Source organism: Botrytis deweyae (genome assembly GCF_014898535.1).
Source record: "Botrytis deweyae strain B1 chromosome Unknown BDEW_001, whole genome shotgun sequence".
Classification (NCBI taxonomy): domain Eukaryota; kingdom Fungi; phylum Ascomycota; class Leotiomycetes; order Helotiales; family Sclerotiniaceae; genus Botrytis; species Botrytis deweyae.
Window position 1 is genome coordinate 949,822 of NW_024066208.1, and position 22,750 is coordinate 972,571.

The 22,750-nt window shown below is 40.5% G+C and overlaps 8 protein-coding genes across 8 annotated transcripts; 1 reads left to right on the forward strand and 7 right to left on the reverse strand.

Annotated features, from left to right (window-relative positions):
- Positions 1 to 427: 427 nt before the first annotated feature.
- EAE98_000275 (uncharacterized protein) lies at positions 428 to 995 on the reverse strand (the record flags this gene model as incomplete). The annotated part of the gene is made up of 3 exons (XM_038947893.1): positions 428 to 533; positions 589 to 888; positions 991 to 995. 3 exons carry the CDS (start codon positions 993 to 995, stop codon positions 428 to 430), a joined length of 411 nt encoding a protein of 136 aa, XP_038815570.1.
- Positions 996 to 2,888: 1,893 nt separating this feature from the next.
- EAE98_000276 (uncharacterized protein) lies at positions 2,889 to 3,725 on the forward strand (the record flags this gene model as incomplete). The annotated part of the gene is made up of 1 exon (XM_038947894.1): positions 2,889 to 3,725. One exon carries the CDS (start codon positions 2,889 to 2,891, stop codon positions 3,723 to 3,725), a length of 837 nt encoding a protein of 278 aa, XP_038815571.1.
- Positions 3,726 to 6,861: 3,136 nt separating this feature from the next.
- Positions 6,862 to 9,038, reverse strand: EAE98_000277 (uncharacterized protein; the record flags this gene model as incomplete). Its single annotated transcript, XM_038947895.1, has 7 exons — positions 6,862 to 7,190; positions 7,263 to 7,630; positions 7,714 to 8,073; positions 8,123 to 8,329; positions 8,399 to 8,522; positions 8,651 to 8,784; positions 8,845 to 9,038. 7 exons carry the CDS (start codon positions 9,036 to 9,038, stop codon positions 6,862 to 6,864), a joined length of 1,716 nt encoding a protein of 571 aa, XP_038815572.1.
- A 1,078-nt stretch (positions 9,039 to 10,116) lies between these two features.
- EAE98_000278 (uncharacterized protein) lies at positions 10,117 to 10,521 on the reverse strand (the record flags this gene model as incomplete). Its single annotated transcript, XM_038947896.1, has 1 exon — positions 10,117 to 10,521. The coding sequence occupies one exon, from the start codon at positions 10,519 to 10,521 to the stop codon at positions 10,117 to 10,119; it is 405 nt and encodes a 134-aa protein (XP_038815573.1).
- Positions 10,522 to 12,188: 1,667 nt separating this feature from the next.
- EAE98_000279 (uncharacterized protein) lies at positions 12,189 to 12,821 on the reverse strand (the record flags this gene model as incomplete). Its single annotated transcript, XM_038947897.1, has 1 exon — positions 12,189 to 12,821. The coding sequence occupies one exon, from the start codon at positions 12,819 to 12,821 to the stop codon at positions 12,189 to 12,191; it is 633 nt and encodes a 210-aa protein (XP_038815574.1).
- Positions 12,822 to 13,882: 1,061 nt separating this feature from the next.
- EAE98_000280 (uncharacterized protein) lies at positions 13,883 to 15,728 on the reverse strand (the record flags this gene model as incomplete). The annotated part of the gene is made up of 2 exons (XM_038947898.1): positions 13,883 to 13,907; positions 13,954 to 15,728. The coding sequence occupies 2 exons, from the start codon at positions 15,726 to 15,728 to the stop codon at positions 13,883 to 13,885; spliced, it is 1,800 nt and encodes a 599-aa protein (XP_038815575.1).
- A 489-nt stretch (positions 15,729 to 16,217) lies between these two features.
- On the reverse strand, positions 16,218 to 17,630 carry EAE98_000281 (uncharacterized protein; the record flags this gene model as incomplete). Its single annotated transcript, XM_038947899.1, has 5 exons — positions 16,218 to 16,549; positions 16,601 to 16,804; positions 16,874 to 17,087; positions 17,138 to 17,467; positions 17,544 to 17,630. 5 exons carry the CDS (start codon positions 17,628 to 17,630, stop codon positions 16,218 to 16,220), a joined length of 1,167 nt encoding a protein of 388 aa, XP_038815576.1.
- A 2,869-nt stretch (positions 17,631 to 20,499) lies between these two features.
- On the reverse strand, positions 20,500 to 22,584 carry EAE98_000282 (uncharacterized protein; the record flags this gene model as incomplete). Its single annotated transcript, XM_038947900.1, has 4 exons — positions 20,500 to 21,102; positions 21,163 to 21,623; positions 21,681 to 22,074; positions 22,124 to 22,584. The coding sequence occupies 4 exons, from the start codon at positions 22,582 to 22,584 to the stop codon at positions 20,958 to 20,960; spliced, it is 1,461 nt and encodes a 486-aa protein (XP_038815577.1). The 3' UTR covers positions 20,500 to 20,957.
- Positions 22,585 to 22,750: the final 166 nt, after the last annotated feature.

A 22,750-nucleotide genomic window follows, 5' to 3' on the forward strand; every position in this document is an offset into this window, starting at 1 on the left:
GAGTCTCAAATTTGAGCGCTCGTAAGAGATGTATCGATTTGATTAAAATTAATGATCATTCTTGCCTGCATCGGTAAATAGCAATTTCTCGGCTCTAGGCGGCTTTCCAAAATTTCCATTTTCACCTAGGATTTAGGTTGATTGGTGAGATATGATCTATTCCGCCATACCGATAAACATAACCTAATTCACCTCAAATCTCTAAGTAAACGTAATGTCACTGCATGAATTTGCTATCGTGGACGACACTTTTCTAGCATACCCTGAATTTTTCTTCAACTTGCGGGACAGTGTCAATCGAGGTTGACCTGAAAATTGTTTCGTGGTAAGATTAACATTATTCTCTTGTTATTAAAATCTCAGCATGTAATAGAAATTTCATTAAGATCATTCAGTTTTCTCTTCGTAAATTTCCTCATCAATACTCCTATTCGGGGTCAAAAATATTTCCAGTAGGCTTCTCCTCAATTGGCCATAATTTGACATAATCCTTCAAAGTGCGTTGCCACTCGTCATCCCAATCACCGTCAGAGCTATCTAAACGTTAGCATTCTTCACAACACAGCCCTCACTGAAAAATAAACGCACAATAGACTAAACCCATCCCCTGCCAACACTTTCGCACGCATAAGAATAGTCGCGACAACAGCATCATATTCCTTCCTTGCGGTTTTACAAAAATTGAAGCCAACGCTTTTGTATTGGGTCAATTTGAAATCTTCATGCTCGTCTTGTCCGTTATGAAAATGCCGTGTTCGATGGTGGGGAGGTGGTAGCCATCTGTTTCGTCGAGGAGAGGGGCGCTTTTTTTGAGGGTCTTGATGATGAGGTTGGCGTCGGAAATTAGTGAGGCCAGATTTTGGACCATGTGGTTTGCTCTTTGATCTCCTAGTAGTGTGTGTAGCTGAGCCGTGCAATGTGTTAGTGATACATTCAGGGCAGAGTCGATAGAGAGAGAGCAGCCGTGAGGGAAGATACATTATGACTTACCCCATATTGATGAAGTGTGTTTGGAGTATTATTAAGTTGGTATGTCGAGTAAGTCGATTTATGTCCTTTATCTATGAAAAGATCCAACCATAGAGGAGTTTCATCAAACTTATATATCTATGAAAAGATCCAACCATAGAGAAATTTCATCAAACTTATATATCTATGACAAACTCGCGATTGCAGCATACTACCTAGAAAACGGATATCGGGAGACGCGTTGGTGTTGGAATATCAGGCAACCGGGGGCGCAGTATCGCGATATGTATGCGAAATCATATGACCTTTGTCTAGACTACCCAATGGGCCATATGAGAAAAAAATCAAACGCCGCGGCTGAATTTCAACCTATTGTCACCGAGTTGGTTTTTCAGATAAGCGCGTTCAAACTTCACAAAGCCGAATGAGAAGTTCGAGGTCGATTGTAGATTGGTTAATACGTATAACAACTGCCTACGGAGTAAGAGTTGGATATTTGAGCTCATCATCCAAAGACCCTGTTTGTAGGCAGATAAACGGTAAAGCGCATGTAACTGTAACTTGCCCTGGTATGATGGCATACTTCTGTTACTTTCCAATTCTATTGGGAATTCAACTCTCCGGATTCAGCGATTTGGCCATTCCAAAGTTAAGTGAGTTCGCCTTGGAATGGGCGCTGCTTACCTGATCTAGACTAACATCACAGTTTGATCTATATTGCGAGACTGAAAGTTGTGAGGCTTCCTCGCTCTCATTTAATATATTCATGGATGAATTCATGTCATCACTTATATGTGGAGTACATTCTCTGATTTTTATCCAAAAAAGCGCCATTCCATTTATATTTACACAACAACAATGCCGGTTTCCAAATTCTTAATTGACGGCGATATAAGTTCTCCAAAACTTTCTGGAATCATGACATTAAACTTGGACATCCGACCATGTATGATCAGTCCTTCATGTCTTCAAAGACACTCTGCATTCAACAAATTGGCAGACCTAGGTACTTGAGATGAGTAAGTTCAATCGATCATCTTCCGCCACCTCCCACCACTTCTGATCTCAATAAAAGCAACACAAAACCTACCCCGATTACCCAATCAATCATGTACAACTCAACACAACTCAACTCTAACCCAATCAAGAACTCACCTAGCAACTCGTAGCAATTCGTAGCCCTCGCACCAAACGCACCCATATACATCATCTCCCCATCCACGGTTCCTCCCGCATCGCTTACCCACCCAAAGATAGACCATCCAATTCCACATCTCTCATCTCCCCTATTTCAACCTCCCTCAATCCCAAAGAAATCATTCCTCGCATCCACACTCCATTCCTCCATCCTCTCATCCAATCACAATCTCCCAACATCCCTCCCCAAACAAAGCGCTTACCCACACCCACTTACTAACAAAATAATCCCCGGCTCCTGATCCTTCGTACAACGGTGACTAAAAAATTAGGCGAGCGTGGTTGTGATGTCAGCAAATCTGCTGGGGTGAGATAGAACCTTAAATCCTTATGGGATTTGAGTATTCGTATTAACGGGCAATTTTTCATGTATGGTTATGTGGAATAAATTGCTTCTCGTACTGATGATTTTCAACCCTTGTTTTTCATGATGGAGTTAACTAAGAAGATTTCTATAGTTGGGGTTTGGTGGATTTTGTGGTAGGTTTTGGTGGATTATGGAAGTATGAAGTTATTGGGGTGCAGAAAATATATGTGTGTAGTTGATGTTTTGGAGATTATATATATGAGTTTTGAGGGAGAATTTCTATATCGTCATTCAATAACAATTCGCTCTCTTTTAACTTCATTATTTCCTTCATACTCTTATTAAATCTAGTATCTATTTCTTGATTAATCTTACCATTCTCTATATCAAAAACCATCTAAAACCTATCATCAAAATGTCTTCCAAATTCACCATTCCCCAACTCCTCGTTCTCCTCCCCTTCCTCGGCCTCGCCATTGCTGCCCCAGCTCAAAAGTCTACTACCAAAGCAACATCTGCAACAGCCACTTCTACCTCTGCAGCTCTTGGCACCGGTCTCTCCTCCGGCAATTTGAAGCCGACCTGCGCTCCGGGCGGGAACATCGATCTCTCAAAATGGACTCTCCAACTCCCCAGCGGTACCCAAGGACATCCTGATTCCGTTACCGGCTCCAAGCTCGCCGGGTGCAGCGGATACGCATCGAAAGATTATTTCTACACCAACACCGACGGATCAATTGTCATGAAGGTACCGGGCGGCGTATCAACCGGTTGTGTCACCACCGCCAACTCCAAGCATTGCCGCACTGAGCTTCGCGAAGCTAGTCCTAGTTCCTGGAGTCCAAGTTCTGCAAGCAATAAACTCAGTGCTACTCTTCAAGTAATTGCCGCTGATGATTCTTCACATGGAACGGTTATTGGTCAAATCCATATCGATGATAGTGTTTCTTCCAAGCCTGTTTGTGAATTGTTTTATAACTCCAAGGGAGTTATTTCGATGGGTGTTGAACAAACCAGAGATGGTGGTAATGAAATTGTTACCCAAGTTGGTAGTGTGGCTGTTGGATCTAAGTTTTCTTATGAAATTGCTTATGAGGGAGGCAAGTTGAGTGTGGCTATTAATGGGGGTGCAGCAAAGACATTGGACACTTATCAATTGGATAGCCCAAAGAGCTACTTCAAGGCTGGTAACTATAACCAAGGAAATAGCAAGTCTGAGGTGCACTTCTTTGCGATTGATGTTCAGCATTAAATGAGTTGCTTGGGAGAGGTGATGATGATTGAATGTCAATCATGGCAGGTGTGAGGTCGTGGATGTTGAGGAGGAGGAATGTTTAGTGCTTGGTAGTTTGACTTTTGGATTTTGTTCTTGTTTTCTTGGTTCCTCCTTCCGGTTAGGTTTTTGGTTTGTAGAAAGACTGCTAGCAGTTGTATTGGGGTCAGTTTCGGAAAAGTAACAAATATAGCTATTTTTCCGACACGCATTTCTTCTTAAAGAAAAACTCTTGATCAGATTTGAAGCCGATTCCATTGATTTTGGGAGAGAGAAATCTCTTCGACAATTATTTCGAAATATAGCCCATCCCATGTAACTTCTTTCTTCAGCCCCAACCAGGATATTCAATAGTCCAGACTGCAGTCCAACGATAAAGATTATTCAAATTCCCAAATCAATCAGAATATTCAAATCATTTGAGATATTGAAATTGATTAGAGTATTAATTTATTTTCGGATTTCCAATTGCTTTTAGATATTTAAATCCTTATATTATTGAACTACAGTCCGGAATATTGAATACCCTGACCCCAATAATTTGAACAACCTGCTTCCTGCTTCATAACTTGTATTGACTACAATATCCAATTATGACCACCCTGAGTTTAGCAATAATGTATCAGCAATAATGTATCATTCCGTGAACTAAGGGACAAGCCTTTTACTACCACTACAATATCGGAACTCCGATCCCATGGAGTTTTGATCTGTTCTTTGTCTGTGGTAGAAGGCAATAGGTTTCCAAATACCGAACTTTACCCGAGTCTCAGAGAGAATGACTGAGGGTGAAACATTCTAACTCTGCTGTCTATCGCATCTCATAGAAGTACCTATGATTGTGGAATTTTGCTTTGCTTGAGGGAGTTGTTATGGGTCCTTGAGTAGATGGATTTGACAAGTAGCGTGACCTCGGGAGTCCCCGCCTAGAAGCCACAAACGAATTAGCCACACCCCCACATTATATTTTGTTGACAATATATAATTTAAATTTGACATCCCTCCCAACAAACACAACAAAATGTGACCATTCGAGTCTACTCGAACAACTCTCGGTCGTCTAGTTGGTTTATGACGTCAGACTGTAATTGCTCACGTGATCTGGATGTCGCGTGTTCGACTCACGCCTGAGAGACTTTCTTTTTGCATTTTTTTTTCTACATTTGTTTACGTTTGTTAAAGAGAGAGGAAAATATTTTACATTGCGTCTTTGGAGAATCTCTTTTGCTGTGTATGGGTGGAGCAAGAGAATGAAAAAGGGAGTGAGAAAGTGGGGCACTCAAATGAGGAAGCGGGGTCAATATGACCAGGTATCAGTTTTGAATGGATCATCATTATTCTCTTCTCCTATCCATATGTAATGAGTATCCATATGTAATGAGTATCCATATGTAATGAGTATCCATATGTAATGAGCAAAAGGGAATTTTCAATTTCAAGAGATTGAGAACCATTCTGTACAATTTCATATACATTTACCATATCTAATTCTAGTAATCTCTTCTAGGAAAACAATTGCATCCTGAGTGTCAATTTGGAGAGCCGATTCAAAGATCACGTGCAAACAAGTTCGGGTAAAATTCTTCGTCTCTTCTAATACCCCGCTCTCCCTCTTCTCTTTATCCACTTACCATCCGTACCCATGGACATTTGTACAACTCTCTATCCGGCGAAAAATCTTGCATGCCGAAGAGTCTTTCTTCTTGTAGGTAAGCACTCGCTCCACTCCACATCTCTTCAAACAAAAAACTGTGCTCCAACGCCAAAACTCACAACACCTCACCGTCTTCGACCTCAAACCTCAAAAATGGCAAAAGAAAACGATCGAAATCATTGTTGATCTTGGACTAGCGGCGAATCGAACGCCGGACCTCTCCCATGCTAAGGGAACATTATACCACTAAACCACAAGCCCTGGTATTGTTGTATACATCATCTCTAGAATATAATATATCCTCACTTTTAACAAAAGTGGATAATGTTACTGATGATGCGATTGGGGTAATACACAGGGCTATTTTAAATCAAGAAAGGGGGGCCACGAATTTGAATGAGAGAGCACGGATTCATTATTGATCGATGTTGACTACAATAGAAGAAAAGACTCTTATGATAATATTATACAGAGGTTGGATGGGTAAGTAATGTAAAACCCATCAAAAACCGATTGTGCTTTTCTCTATATTTAGAAACTTTAGCTAATTATAATATTATATTAATTGAAAATTTATATAGTAAACTTTAGGTAATAAAAGTATTATAAAAGTCATATTTTATTCAAAATTATTTATTTTTTATTGAAATCAATAATTTTGATTGAATTTCAAATTCGAATTCTTATCCTAAATCTATTTAGAATCTATAAAAACCTTCAAATACTTTAAATATTAAAAAACTATTAGAATTGATAAAAAGCAAATAAAAGCTTCAAAGATTGAATTTTGAAGAAAATAGTTCAATATCTATTCGAATTGCTTAAAGCAGCAGCAAAATCTATAAAAACAGCAAGATTTTAGTAAAAGTGGGGTTTACATTAATTACCCTTCCAACCTCTGTACAAAGTAGAGAGAGAAGCCTGAAGTTGACGAATAAGAGGTCAAGCTGTTTCTATTCACGCGGTGATCCGGCTCTGCACGCAGTACTTGGAAACATACAAAGTAAGTAGTTGTATCTTATCCATACCGATACTAATATGCGGCATAGACTTTGAAAAGACTTATCGAGAGCAGAGATATATCTAGTAGGTAGGAACTCAAATGAATTTATAAGGATCTCCAGAGTCTAGTATGGCTAATATGTATGTGATCCGTTGCAGGTCGACTTGAACGGTTTTGGGCAAACATGTAAGAAGACTCTTTCTGGCACATGAGACATGATCATCGTTCCTTCGACACTTATTATTGAATATATCAGCTATTTACGGAGTACATAACTCTCTCATAAGCCTTATCACGCCCCATATTTTATACATCGGGAATTCAGATGAACTTCATTCCTCATTCCCCAGGTGCCTCCCAGGCTGCTCATTGATGTTTACAAGATATACCTTCTCACATACCATGAGAAGCATGAATATGGCGACTTATCACTAGCCCAGCTAATCCTCACTCACTTCCTAATGCCCCTCAGTCTTATGTATACTCATCTGTGGCCTTTTCCAATTCCAAATCAATAACAAAGTCAAGAATTGTGCCGCCGTAAATCCAATCAGAATCTTTAATTGCAAATCGTACCCCTGTCCAAACACCTCTTGTACCTGAGCTTTCAAAGGTTCTTCCAGAGAAGATATTGCAGAAGTAGATGATAGAACACTTTTGAGTTGAGTATCATTGAGGATCTTTGGGAGATGGCCTGATAGATGATTGTTGAGGGCTGTGGTAACGGACGCTAGACCGAGTGTACTTCCTGTCATACGGAATTGGACGACTGCGCCAGAGGCAGTGGCTATAATGCAGCATATGTTATGGGTTTATCTCTTTTGAGAAGAAATTATGAGTGAGTTAAGATCAAACGTACCGATATATTGTCTCTCAATGCAATGCGGATTTAATATCAGAAGTATGGCGAAAGAGCTGCCAACTCCAAAAGCAATAAGCGCCTCGAAAAAATGAATTTGCCCGGGAACAATTCCAGAGGCCGGGGCTGTCAGTAACAATCCAACGCCAAGCACTTGGATGGCAGTACCGCAGAAGAGGAGATAGATAGGAGGTATTTTGGTTTTGCCAATGATCGTATTTGCAACAATGCTGCCAACAGGAACAGCAAGGGTGTAAGCTATTAGTCGATATCCGGCTTGCCAAGGGGAGTCTCCGTACACGGCTTGTGCTTTCTGGGGAATTTCAATGGTAATGATTTGAGATGGAATACCGACGAGGAAGGATGTCCTTGACGATCAGATAATTGTCAGCCACTGGATCTTACATGCCAATCCAGTTTAAGTCACCATGTGATCATCTGTTTGACTTACAAAGCTATTCCCATCCACGTTCGATTCTCAAGTAAAACTCGAGGGAACATTGGTTCTTGAATGTCCTTGCTGCTTCCAACAAACCACTCCCACACGATAAATCCTACCCAAATCAAACCGGATATTGTCAAGAGACATACAGTGGCAGCCGAAGACCATGTGAAGACCGTGGAGACCTCGAGTAATGCTGTAATGACAAGGACTGAAGCACTTAAAAGTAAGAAAGCGCCTACGAAATCAACCCTTTTCAGCAAAGATTGCCAGGGGACATTCGCTGACGATGCAGATGATCCGTGATATGGGAATTTTCCAGGTAGCAAAAAGATAACCAATCCAAGTATGATCGTTGTTCCAAAGACACTGTTCTTAATATTAGTGAAGTGAAATGAAGTGGTCATAAAATGCGTACTTCAAAAAGAATACCCATCTCCACGTAGAAGTGGTATCAATTGCACCACCTACTAAGGGACCAACAAGAGCACCAACAGTACTTAGCAAGGATATAAAGCTCCCGTACAATGGGTACTTTGGTGGTGGGATAAATTCGTAGAAGATTGTCAAGGAGACAGAAAATGCACCAGAGGCACCCAAGCCTTGGAATGCACGACAGATAATCCTAAATCAGAGATAGTTGGTATAAATGGATGTACGCAGATACTGCTGGTAAGGGATAGTGAAGGCCTACAATTGTAACATAGATTGGGCCGCTCCACAGCCAGCTGAAAAGGCAAGGAATATGAAGTTTGTTGCAACATAGGTCCATTTTCGACCAAACACATCACTGAGTCTTCCCCATATGATCAGAAATCCTAGAATCCAAAATGTTATTATTCATGGTATACGGAGGGGAATGTTCCTTGTCTTGTTTTTTAGAACCCGTTCGATGACGAATGCCAGGCTGTATCCTCTTAAATAAGTGCTAAGAAAGTTGACTCACCTGTGTAAGTGGCGAGATATGCCGTTATAACCCAAGTGGATTCATCGAAACCGTGAAACTCGTTTGTCATGGATACGAGTGAAGTGCTCACAATGGAGACTTCCATATTTACCAGAAATACACACAACCCAATCCTATGTTGTATCACATTCATTAGAACATTCTCTCCTTTGGAGATAGTTCTCTTCACTCACGCAAAACTTAGAAGATGGAACCTCCATCCTTGGATATACGTGATCTCTTGTCTCGGCGCGGTTGGTTTGTGCTCGGTAGAGTTTTCTACGTTTAAAGATCCTATCTTCAATGCAGTTTCATGAACAGAGCCAGTTCCCAGGTCAGTGATACCGATATCTTCCTCTGAAGAGCTGGCCATTTTGGAGCTACTCATTTCGACTTGAAATCTTAAAAAAAAAGTCAAACTAGCGGATAATAGAAAAGATTGAAGCATGATCAGGAACATAGAGTACTAGTACCATAAGAAGTATATAGAGTAACATGTGTCATTGCAACCTTCCTTAATGGGAAGGGAAGCAGTATCTGATAATGTATTTAACTCGATAAGATACAGTTCAGGGGGTTCTTCGACGTTCATTTCGCTTTTCAAAATGTCCCCGGGGTCTATTGCTTTGCCTCATCGCTCTCCATTTGCCGTTTCCACAGCAATTCTGCCTGCAAAATTGCGAGCGAAGACGATTCATACGATAAATTCGATTGGCTGGCTATCTGTTGGTCTGACATGATTCGAATCGTGCGGCGAAGCATCTATCGTACCAACATGATAAACGAAATAATTTGCATTATACATCAAGAACTAACTTATACACTCGATTTAATAACATATTTCCAAAATGTGACTTTTTTGATCTAATCAACTTTTTGTTAAATTCTATATTAAAATAATTCAATTACTTTTAATTCAATCAATACAATTTCAAATTGAAAAAACTCTATATCATAATATATATTTCAATTAATAAAATCTATAAAAAAAATTTGAATTGAATTGATCAAAAATTCATTGAATTGAAAATGATTGAATGAAAATTGAATTTCGAAAATTCAAAAATCTAAAAACTACTCCAAAAATTATAATTTCATTTAACCACCTTTAATTCAATGAATTTTCAATCAATATTATTCACATTTTATTTCTTAATTCTATCAATTGAGATTTATATTTCTATACAAAGTTTTTTCAATTTAAAGTTATATTGATAAAGTTGAAGTTTTTGATTTTCGGAATTCGATTAGATGATATTCGAAAAAGTGCTTTTTTTTCTGGAAACACGTTATTAAATTGGGTGTAGTGGGGCGAAGCAACTGTTATATAATGTGATTTCGGGCAATATGGTTGAAATCTAACAGAACAATTTCACAATCATGAATTGTTATCAAAAAATTGAACCAGTGCTTCATTATATACTGGTACTCGTTCGGCCACTACTAAGACAGAAAAAATATAGAATCTAGGCCACTCTATTCTTGTACTCTGTATCAGTAACAGCCTCATGCCATCTTGTCTCTCCCAAGCCAACAACAAAATGGGACATCAGAGTTCCGTCGTCAGCACCGTGCCAGTGGGTAGTTCCAGCTGGCGCCCAGATTACATCTCCCTTCTTAATAGGTCTAGCTATATCTCCCTTGTCACACAACCACCCATTTCCTTGAGTGACAGAAATCATCTGGCCTTTCTCGTGCGTGTGCCAATGAGTCCGTGCGCAAGGCGTGAAAGTTACATTGGCAAGAGCGAGATCGACGTCGGCGTGGATCAAGTCGAGCCAGACGTCTCCGGTGAAAGTAGCGCCGACTTTGACAGTGCTTCCATCTTCTTTCGAGCCACCTGAGATGATGATAGATTTTGGCGCAGACATTTTGGAATTTGCAGGGAAATCTTTGTGTTTGGTTTGGCTATCAACAAATTAGTCAATTTCTATCCCCTAGAGTGCCAGAGATGGGCTCCGAAAGTGGTCTGTGCGATATACCTTGAATGATAAAGCCTGATTGGATAGAATGGATATTTTAATGGTTTTTCAGTCACGTTATTTATAATATAGAATCTTGATTTCAAATTTCGATTTTTTATAATTTGAAAAAAGAATAAAGATTGAGAGTTATCATATATAATAACATTCAAAATTTTGATATAGAAATAATATTAATTGAATTTTATATTAAAGAATAAATATGAATATTGAATCAAATTCAGGAAATCCTAATGGTTTAATTGGTTGATAAGATCCCTGTTAAGCGACGGAGCCCATCTCTGGCACTCTAGGGGATAGATGTAGATGAGATGCCAAAAGCCTTCCACTTACATTTTTAGAAAAGTAAATTGTTGTTTGGAAAGAATTGAGAAAATTGCCAGAACTTAGCACCATTTATCAATATCTTGATACTGGCTCCAAGAGTACTTGGAAGATATCCTTCGGCCGAAAAACGTTATGATGTCTGCAAGCTGCAGAACTGTGGAGAAGCATCTGCAGAATGCTGACAGCCTGCCTTCACCAATATATGTACATCGGATCTATCGGTGATATCCCCACTCCTGTGCCATCACGTCCCAAAGAATCCAAACTGTAGGGCAAATCTTTCGCTAAATATTGGGCCTTCATTTTTAAACTTTTGTTGCGCAGACCGTTCTACCGAAGGAAATGTTTGAACAATGAACTGGAAGGGCATCGAAGAAATCAGCAACATTACCTTGAAGTAGTGAGAACTCAAGGGCATCTGAAATTCACCACTAAGAGCCTATCTGCTATTGAATTCAAATCAAGTCGGCACAATCGGATGCGGAGGAAAGTTTAAATTTTGTACTCCTTACGTGACACAAAACTAGACCAAGAAAATGGTTTATTTGTGTACATGTCTCTCTTATGAAGGTTTTCTTATGATCATAGAAAAGCTGCTGATCCCACACACAATGAGAAGATGTTCATATACATTTGTGGCTTGTAAGTTTCCGACTTCCCGTATACGAAATTGCCAAAAACATCGCCCTCTTCATTGAGATCCAACGCCGAGATCAGAATGCTGAGTTCCTTAACCTCGCTAAGATACCTGAGGTTAGGATGGTTGATCCCAGCGTCAGTTCATGCCCTGCAAAGATTCCAAGCCATTCCGATCCTGATTTATCGAGAAGACCAGCATCCTTTGTACTCGTAGGTTTGTCCTAGATTGACTTGCGAATCAGCAGACCGAAGTGCTTAGAGCAAGGAAACAGATTGGAGGCTGACATGATGCTCGAGGTAACCATTACTGCACCGAGAATAAGAATAACAGGCCAGAAGGTTAGCATAAAGATATCAGGCAATTGGCAGAACAGTGGATGAGATGATTGCTGGGGACGGGTTGAAGATTAAAAGGGGCAGCGTAAGTTGTACAAGATTTTTGTCACGATCATATACTAGAGTATATTAACAGAGGTGAAATAACTAGAGTTAGAAAGCTACAGAGGAAAGAGATTATTAAGGGACCACTTTCTCTCTCATATATAAGGGTTCTATTGTTGATAATTACTCATTCTTATCAATTCTTCAAATCATGAAACAAGATGCAGGACGAAAGTTCCTTGCCAAAGCTTTCGATTCTTGCCCCAAGTACCTTTGAAAGTTTTCAGGCTTTCATCCAATTGGCCGCGGTACAGCCATCCGTGTCTTTCGTATAGCTTTACAAACCAAACGATACCTTTTTCATCGACAAACCCCATGATCTTAAAGGCTCCCGCGATATCATAGTTTTCCTCTTCGAACGTAGTTGATGAGGCCAAGACCAGCTCCGGTTCAGAGATCTCAATCGCGAACTCATCAATTCTCCCCTTGAACCAGCTCAAGTACTCATATGAACCTTCCCACCGTCCAGAAAGAGCCTTTCTAATCTTCTGCGCGGTAGCTGCACTTTTATTCCTGCTTGTGTCCTCGAGGAGTGATGGTCTTTTTCGAATAACGAAACTGTAGTCGGAAATGTATCGTTGTACTAAGTTCAGCGCCTTTAGCCCATGTCTTACAGCCAAGTCTATTGGTGTAGAGCCAATGCTGTCTTCTAGGAACCAACTCGCACCATTGACGACAAGGGCTTCCGTTATTTCCTCATAGTTGTGGAATGCGGCAGCGTGGAGCGCGGTTCTCCTTGTAAGCTCCCTACTATTGACAGAGGCCCCTTTTTGTATACACATCTTTAATATGTCCAGAAAACCACGCGCGGCCGCAATATGAAATGCTTCGTTTAGATCATCTTGACTAATGAAGACAGGTTCTTTGAAGAGACTTTCAACTTTTCTGGCATCACCAAGGAAAGTCAAAATCGCTAGGTCATGATCACAGCCTTTTTCAATGCTCTTCAAGTATTCTTCTGTGGTTCTCAAGCTCTTTCGGCCCTGTGGTGGCAGAATCCGTGGTTAACGAATAAATCATTTCGTCAATTGTATCAAAAATTTCAATAATCAATATTATATTGAAAAAATAGGTTATATAGTATTAATGTGATTGATTTTTATATATGTATATGATTAGAAAATTTTACTTTAAGGGGACTTAGAGAAATTTTCGAAATTTTTCGATTTTTCAAAATTTCTTGATTTTCGAAAGTTTTAGCTTGAAGCTATTTACAAGTAAAAAAGTTTATTTGTATTGAATTCGATTAATAATTGATTAATAATCAATTATTAAATTATAACTATATAGATTAGAGTTGAATAGCATTCTTGTTTAAACAGTACATTCTGTATTGTATAGTATAGTGGTAAAGCTTTTGATTGAAGAATAAATCGAAAGTGAAGTGAGTGATCTGTGAATAGACCCTTTTTTAGATTTTCGGTTAATACCAGTTCCCATCCTTTAGTTCTCCCGCTTGCTCCCCTTTTTCTTTAGCTCCCCGCTCGCTTCCCTTCCTACCCTTTAGTTCCCCTGCTCATTCCTCTCTTCTTTCTAGCTTTTATGTTTGCTCCCCTTCTGTTTACCTTTTCTAAGGTTCTTTAGCTGAAGGGCCTTTATTTTCTTCATATTTATTAAAATTCAATAATAAACGGTGCTCATTTTGAATAGGAAAGATTCGTGGCTGATGAAATATATATTTCGTCAAGGACGAAAAAAGTTTGAATTCTGTAATGTATGTATTAAATATTAGTATGGGGATTTATACTGATATTTTTTTCGTATATAGGTATTAACTTTGCTACCACAGGGTGGAAGCTTCCGCGCCTCACTAAGTCTTGTGAAATATTATCCCGTTTCATCCTTAGGGATAAATCAAACAGTGTTTCCTGCGATGTTTCTTCAATGCACGTAATTGATGCGCCGTGGTCTAACAGCAAGCTCATCGCCGACTCGTGTCCATATAGAACTGCGAAGTATGCCGCTCGCTCTGTTGCTGCACCATGCTCAAGTAAAATCGAAATAACATCTGTTCGATTACGAGAGGTTGCTATAAGCAGCGATGAAGCTTCGGACTGGATATTGCCTCCACACTGATTAACATCCGCACCTGAGGCAATTAGTAGTTTTACAATTTCAGGATCTGCCCCGGATGACGCATATTGGAGCATTGTCCAATCCTCGTAAATCAAATCGACTCTTGCATTTTTCTCGAGAAGCTTTTTGACAACCTTGGGAGCATTTTCAATGATTGCGATTAACAGAGGAGTCATTCCTGTCCTTGTTTTAGTCTCAAATAGAGCTCCGGCGTCTAGTAATCTGCAAGCCAACTTATGATGGCCGTATGTGATGGCATAGTGAAGAGGCATATCACCATTCTGTGGTAGTGCGGTTTGCAAGCCTGTTGCGCCTTGATTCAGGAGAGCGGACGCGACGTCTTCGTTTCCATATTCACAAGCCAAGCTCAGAGCGGTCTTAGGTGTGTTGCCCGTCGTTACAGCATCTTTATCACACTCAGGATGATTGATCAAAATGTGTACAATGTCGACATTGCCTCGGCGTGCAGCATGGTGTAGTGCCGTCCAACCTTGAGCATCTTTAGCCATTACGTTCGCGCCTTTATCAAGAAGGATATTCAGAATTTCTGAGGTTGACACAGCAGCCGCTGCAATGATGGCACATGCATAAAGCCCACCTTTCTGGGACGGATCGATTCCCCGGCTGAGAAAGTGGATGATTAATTCTTTTTGTTTTCTCACAACTGCTGCCTGTAGTGGGTAACCAAAACGACCTCCCTCACAACTGCAGTCAATTCCTTGTTCTTCGAGCCATGTGATGACATCTTGAAGGCCCAAAAGTGAAGCGTAGTACGCAGGGTTTTGCACTTCGTGAAAGCTAGATTGTGATACTGATAAATCACCAGTGCTTCCATCGTCTATTGTCTCATCATCTATCCAGCTATCCTCTGTTGACCCCGCACCAGACTCTCCAGGGTGGTCTTCAAAATGAAGGTTTTCCTGTGCAGATTTCGATTCGGCCGAGTCATCAAATTCATTTTCTAGAAAGGTACCACATATCCTCCAGCTTGATGATGATGGCTTGAATACCCTTTTGGTTAAATGGCCAAATTTGTTCGGAGGTGCAAAGTTTCGGTCAAACCCGTGAAAGAACCAAGCCCATGCCGCATATTCCAGGAATGGGTACGTAGTGTTATCACTACTTGCAGACATCTCTTCAAACACGTTCAGTGTGAGATAGCGCAAGCATATTCTAGGCAATCGAAGTTCCTCTGTACGAGTATCAAGTAATCCAAGAGCTCTACCTATAACACTTTCGTTCGTTAGGCTAGAAAGATACTCTTTGACTGAAAAGTGCACAAAATGAACTGTTTTATTCGCTAGTATTTCATCTTCTTTGCCGGAGCGTAGTTGTAATAGAGATCCGCACGGTCTGAGAATTATCTCTTGCACATAATCTACATCAACAAAAGATTCTTTCCAATTATCTGGTAGATATTCCTCTGGGTATCTCTCCGACACCTTATCATCGGAAACGATCAGAGCTTCAGCCAGCTGTTTGACCTGAAGAGGTCTCACGGCAAAAAGGACCCATCTCAAAATCATGATTGCCTCGTTCCTTTCTTCAATTCTAGGGTTTTTTATAATTTTCTCCACTTCTCTTTCATACGCATCGCCTATTCCAAGTGGCATTTTTTCTACGATCTCTCTGAGTCGCTGTTGACTCTTTGTTCTCGAGATTTCGTTTTCTAATAGCTTTATCCACAAAAACATTCCCTCACTACGCTTTGCCGCTTTTTTTTGCAATCTCATCTCTATCCTTTTCAGGTTTCCGTGGAAATTTTTTCTTCACTACACTTGAAGAGAATGCTTCTACATCACTTGATGTATTTTGCGCAGTGATCTGATATTCATATCTTTCGATGCCAGGGGAGTCTGAAATTTTGCCTACGAATTCTCTAATGTCTGCAACATCTCTGCTGACTACAAGAGCCCGAGATTTGTTGCAGATAAATTTTCGACTAGGTCACGCAGAAACTCGTTTCGTGGATCTTTAGTGTGATAGCCAACCCCAGAATTGATGTCAGTGCATTCGTCAAACCCATCCACCACAAAGTTACATCCAGTTATGGTTTCCCCAACCGCAACAAAAAGTTGCCATAGTTCATTTCGTGTCAATGATTAATCCTTGCCGGTTCTGTTCGCCAAAACAGCCTCCATTAGCGAGATCATCGTTTCGTCCTGCTCCAGCAGCTGAGACAACCATGACTTAAGGATATAATAAGGATCTCGAGTTTGTTGGTTCTCAGCTACACAGAAGAAGTATGCCACCGGCCCTTGATCTCTTTCTACTAGATGTTCAATAATCCTTGCCGACATGAAGGTTTTGCCAAAACCTGGGGGTCCATGCAACCAAAGAAGCTTTCCTTGAGGTATTTGCGGGGTTGCCCAAGCCTCGAAGTCTTCCAACTTTAGAACCCACTCGCAAGTTCCCTCATGGCGATTCTGGAGCGCTATCTTATAAGTATTCTACGTCTCGATACCGTTGATCCAGGCAGATATACGTCTGCGTCTGTCTTCGTTTGATAGCTTGGGCCCTTTATTGTTCTGCGCTAGGTTTGCTATGATGCCATCGAGAGATGCAGTTAAGCATTCGTGTTGAACAAGTCTGACTAGTTCATAAGCCTTGTGTTCGAGGTCCTCTATGGCTAGATTCGGCTCAACTAAAACCGACTTGGCGCCTTTAAGGGAGCTTTCCAAAACCCTTGCTATATGAATTTATTTAGTATAACAATAAATTTCAAATCGCCAGAGTACTAGATCTGTTTGAAACTTACTCAGTGTGCGTTTTCCGTAGTAGTTATATGCCTGGATGAGGAATCGCAGGATAGCAGTGTACAGCCTAACAACGGCATCGGATAGCAATCTTGTTTGGACAGATTGTCTGACAAGAACCCTCATCTCAAGCTCTGTATATAATGCGATGATCCTCGAGACTTCCTCTATACTAGATATCATCCCGCAGTATATCTGAGAATCGTTTATCGCGACCTCAAGTACTCGTCAGTGTACAATTTGCAATGGCGCATATTCAGTCTCACCTGGAGGAAGAAACGAACGGCCGCCCAAGGTAAGGCTGCGTGTCCGGGATCGTACTGGACAGCAGCGTCTCCCACCTCCTTAAACTTATTGATCCACTCGCTAATCTTCACAAATAGATCTCGGACCATGATTCTATCTCCATTCTTTTTGGTATAAAGCTTCCATTGTCGTTTTTCACACTCTTCCTTCCTCTCTATAACCATTTGCACCAATGTGGAGGACTGCTCTGTAAAGTTCAATTGACCATTGTGTTGTGTAAATTTGAGTCCCTCTTTTTCGTTTTCGCCCAGTCGTTCATATGCCTGATGCCAGAGATTTGGTACAGAGTCCTGCAGGCAATATCATCAGTAGCTATAAAAAAATCACCTGGCTTCCGATTGCACAGCATTATATTAAAAAACACACATTTTCGCCTACAAGTTCATTTTCTCCCTTTTTGCTAGCTAAATTATCTTCGCCAATCAGAGTAGAAGCTCGTGAAAAACTTGCCATGGTAACGATTTATGAAGAAAGATAGTTCAAAGAAGATTACGGGATATGTGTCTCACTATAAGAATAAATTCTAAACTTTTCTATGCACGAGAAGGCTGAATCTGCAAGTTCTGGTCACATTATGCCAGCCCTTGACAATCCTCACGATTCGATTTAACCCCTGTGAACTTGCGCCCGATTATGCAACAACAATGGAATGAGGGAATGATCGTGCATTTAGGCAAAACTATTTGCAACCTTTAAGTATCAAAAGAGGAATAGATTTCATATAAGATTCAAGATAGTCAAACAATCTTTGGTCTGTGACTTACCACTGTTGAGACATACGTAAGCACAATACGACAATTGCTAAGACAGGTTGAAACAAGAGGACAAATTCCAAAAGTTGTTTGCCTCGCCACAGTTAAGATTTCAGTTCTCCTGCTCGAAACAATCATCCCAGTCATCTAATTCCTTCATTGCCACCTCAATAATTCTTTCGCGATACTCTTGAAAAGAGCCTCATAATTCCTAATAGTTTTTGTTACACATCGGTTACACCCAATTTCATAACTAGCTTCCAAAACGTGACTTTTCTGTGCTTCGTTAAAAACACCTCAATATTACATTTCGATATTTCAATCCACAACAACTTTATCAATCTGGCTTCGATTTGAATAAGTATAGTATCATATAATAGAGAATGATTGACTCTATTATTTATCTAAATTTCGTTTGATTCTAAATCATATTGATTGAAATTGAAATTTCAGAACGAAAATCTAAAAACTGAATGGAAGCTAGTTATAATTAATCTATTTTGTTTATTAAAACCTTCGAAATATCACATTATTTTAAACCACCTATCAATCAATCAATATAAATCTGAATCGCTTCAAATTTTGAATAATAATTGAATCAATTGATTGCTTTTATTTAGTATAGAGATTTTTGATTTTGAAATTATATTAATAAAGTTGGGATTTTATTATTAATTGTTTTCATCAAAAAGATTGTGAGACCATAAAATTACGTTTTGGAAGCTAGTTATAAAATTGAGTGTAGTAGTTTCAACTCGAGCGTAGCGAGGATCGGGGGATTAGGAGTTGGCCCCCATGTATATTTAATATTATTAAATTTTAAATCAGGCTTAGAAGTAGAATTAGAATTGGAATTTTGCATTTCACATCTTAGATTTTCACGTTAATACTAGTCGTTAGGGAAAAAATAATCTCAAGACTATGTAGGATTTCAAAATTATCATAATAATAAGAAAAAAATAAATTCTACGAACCCGCAGTCTGAAAACTCTTTTTCTCCGACTAGTATACTTTTTAGATTAATTGGCTTCTAGTTTTAAAATATATTTTAAATTATGCATATTAGAATAGAGCCTAGTTAAAGACCTTTAATTATTAAGTTATAAGAAATTTTGAAACCCTTATATTAGTCTAGATAACTGATTTAATTGAAAAGAAAGTTATTATAGTATTTACTTGCTACGTGTTGCGTTGGATATAAACCATAGCTTTCAATTAAGTGTTTTCAACAGTTTTTGAATTTTCCGTGGTTCCCCATTAGGCTTGGAGTACAATCATCGTGTTGCCATTTCAATCGCTCCCGAAAGGTCAATACGGAGGGGTTATCGTGTAATAGCCTATCTTCAAAGCTACCACACAATAAAGCCCTATCTCGGTAAAATTGACAGATAGATACTGAGCCTCAAAGTCACATATCTTTGAAGTTCTGATCACAGAAATAAATACCGGTAATGACAATGTAAGACGAACTCAAAAGTCAAATGTCTACCTCTTCGCCTGGAACCAAATCTTCCATCAAGATTTGGATCTGCTTCCATGACTCACAACGGCCTCCATCATGCATGTCGCGCTGGTAGCAGCGAGATGAAATCCCGAAAATGGAGGGCAAGACCGTCTAGTCGGAGGGTTCAATGATACCAGATGATGGCAAAATTTCCACCTCGGAGATCTGACTCCAGCTGTTACCGATCAAGTCATCGGGGTCTGCTCGCTCTGTATGATAGGGTCGGTGGATTAGCCGAATTTTTTGCCACTTGCTGGCTACTCACTTTCAAGAAATGATAGAGCTGCTCCTAAACTCAAGGCGACGAGCCCCATAAACGATTGCTACTTGGAAATTTGCATCTTTGAAATACGAGATAATGTATGGTACACCTTATTGTTGTGAAATAGATGATGCGAGAGAAGTGTATTCCCGAAAAATTCCTGGTTAGATAGAATGGTAGTTATGGGCAATCGTCTGATATATGTTTCGCGGACAATATCAAAAAATTGAAGTCTAAAAACAGTCACATAACAGACTGCGCGGTGCTACTGTTGGAAGGCATCTCTGCATCATACATTGATATCTGCAAGATTTCCAACACATTTTATGTAAGATTGAAATGTTAGCTCTACATACATGGAGACACGTTCACACCGATGTGAATTTTTCTCGGAGTCTTTTGACGCACCGCAATCCAATCAATACTACCAATACATTACTGCTGCAAAATCTAACTTGCTGACCAATTCCTGTGCCACACAAATAGATTCTACGTCCTGAATAGATACAGAAATGCGTCCGATGTCTTGCAATTTTGAACATTCGTAGCCTCGTATCATGGAAATGGTTGGTAACAAGCAGGGGTAGGAAGCTAGCTAGGTGCCCCCTCTTAGCTATTATGCACGAATATGGCACGGTCCGTCTAACGTTTCCCGCTCAGTAGTGGGGGTTGGCAAGTTTACATATTGGCAGGGGCTACACTTACTATGCTGTTCCAGTACGAGTGAGCAGCCGAAATGGTACAGTGTACAATACCGCCATCCATGTTCTAGATCACAGATTTTGAATTTTGGGGTTGCTTGCGAGGTTTGTGTTATCTGATAGCAGTTGGTAGTTCCACACTCCACGTACAGTGGGGACTTTGTTTGACCGATTGTTGCACTTTGAACGAGGGTATCCAGAATTCCAGCCTGATGAATTACAATTCGCGATTTTCTATTGAAAACAGTTGGTTTGAGTCTACAGTTGCGGGTGGAGGGGCGGTGACGTGACGTAACGTGACAGTGCGTCCTACTTCTACCTAATATCGGAGGATGTATTTGAATTAACACTCTTCTGCAGATCCAGGTATAGTATATGATAAGGCACAACCCTATGTGCATTATGCATGCAAAGGGGCAACAGTTTGTCTACGTAAGAGGCACAGTGCAGCTGATACTATCGATTGTAAGATTGAAAATCTGAAGTCGAAGATAGAGCTCTCGATTTCTTACGAACTAGTGTTGGCGAATATCCGCCCATTCCAGTTTGCTACCCTCTTGCTCAATCATCCCATGTTACTGATTTCGCGACCAAGAACTCCTCCATCCCGAGCATGGTGTTGAATCTACCCCAGCCACTATTCTTCACCCCACCCATTGGTAATGCAGGTTCATCGCGGACGCTCATGCTATTGATGTGAATAGCTCTAAAAAGAGAAGGTCGTTAGTGCACCTTCTAGAAGCAGGTTTTCTCGGATCTAACTCACCCGGCCTCCAGCTGCTTTGCAATGGCAAAACCCTTGCGAAGGTCTTTAGTAAACACAGCTGCAACTAGTCCAAACTCAGTATTGTTTGCAATAGCTATAGCTTCTTCATCGGATTTGGCAATTCTGTATGCGGCAACAGGTCCGAAATTTTCATCTTGCCACAACGCCATCTCATCCTGAATATCTCCAATTATCATGGGTGCAAAAATGACAGGAGTAGCTCCGTCGCCTTCTCTTGGATGGAGTTGCTCAATGTCTCCAACAAAACTGGAAGCTCCTTCAGATAGGGCTTTTGAGACTACCCCCTGTAGCCGAGATTTTGCAGCGGCGTTAACAAGATATGGCGGAGCAGATACTGATGATGCGAGGTTGATAATAGTAGCCTTTAAGATCTCTAAAAATTGTTCGGCAATGTCCGCGTGTATTATAATGCGGTCTGTTGACATGCATATTTGCCCGGACTGTGATGAGTGCAAATATTAGCAGGCTTGTCAAGATTCAGACGGATCGATCCTTACATGCAATACGGCTCCAACTATGCACTCCTTGGCCGCTTTCTGCAGGTCGGCATCCGCGCATACAATCGCATTGTTCTTACCTCCGAGCTCCATCAAACAAGGCTTGAGGTTTTCTCCACAGGTACGAGCGATCTTTCGGCCAACATCTGTGCTTCCCGTAAAATTAATTTTCTTCACTGCTGGATGTCTGATTATGGTATTGGTAACTGTTGCTCCGTCGGAAGTTTTGCAGTAAATGATATTCAAGACACCTGCTGGCAGACCTGCGTCTTGGAAAACTTGTCCTAGTGCCCAGTAACATCGAGGTGTTAATTCCGATCCTTTGATCACTGTTGTGTTTCCCGTGGCAATGGCTGTGGCTGCTGCTCGCATTCCTAGTGCAAATGGAGCGTTCCTGTATTAACTTAGTTGAGATGCTTGTCTTTAGTCAATGTGAAACTTACCAAGGCGATATTCCCAAGATAACTCCATAGGGCTCTTTCCAAATCATAGCACTGGTCCCTTGGTCTTCAACGGTGGGTATACCTCCTGTTATCAACGGTATGTGACTGGCGATATCTCTGAGGAATCGCACTGCAGTTGGAAGCACCCAAAAGTGTACCGGACCCACATCTCCTCCCATTTCAGTCTCCATAATACCACCATATTCTGTGATCCGACTCTCCAGAATATCCGCGGCTTTGAAAAGAATCTTTTGCTTCTGTTGCGGCTTTGTCTTCGACCAGGAGGGGAAGGATCTCTGTGCTGCTTCGACCGCGCGAGTTGCATCTTCAGAGCTCGAGGATACTGCTCTCCAGCATACTTTTCCAGTTTTTGGACTCACAACGTCAAATAACTCGCTGCCCACATCTTCTTTTCCATCAATTAAAAGGGGAATAATGAGCTCTTGGTGGGATGAGGCCATTTTGAGGTTGGTTCTTGATTCTCAGTTTTTCAGAATTCACAACATACTGCGTTCAGAATAGGTTTATACACCATTGATATCACAGAACCGGCTGCGATTACGAGACTGTGTTGGTTTCCTCGGATTAGGTGAGAAAATGCACTATAGATCCCTGCTTTATCCTCAT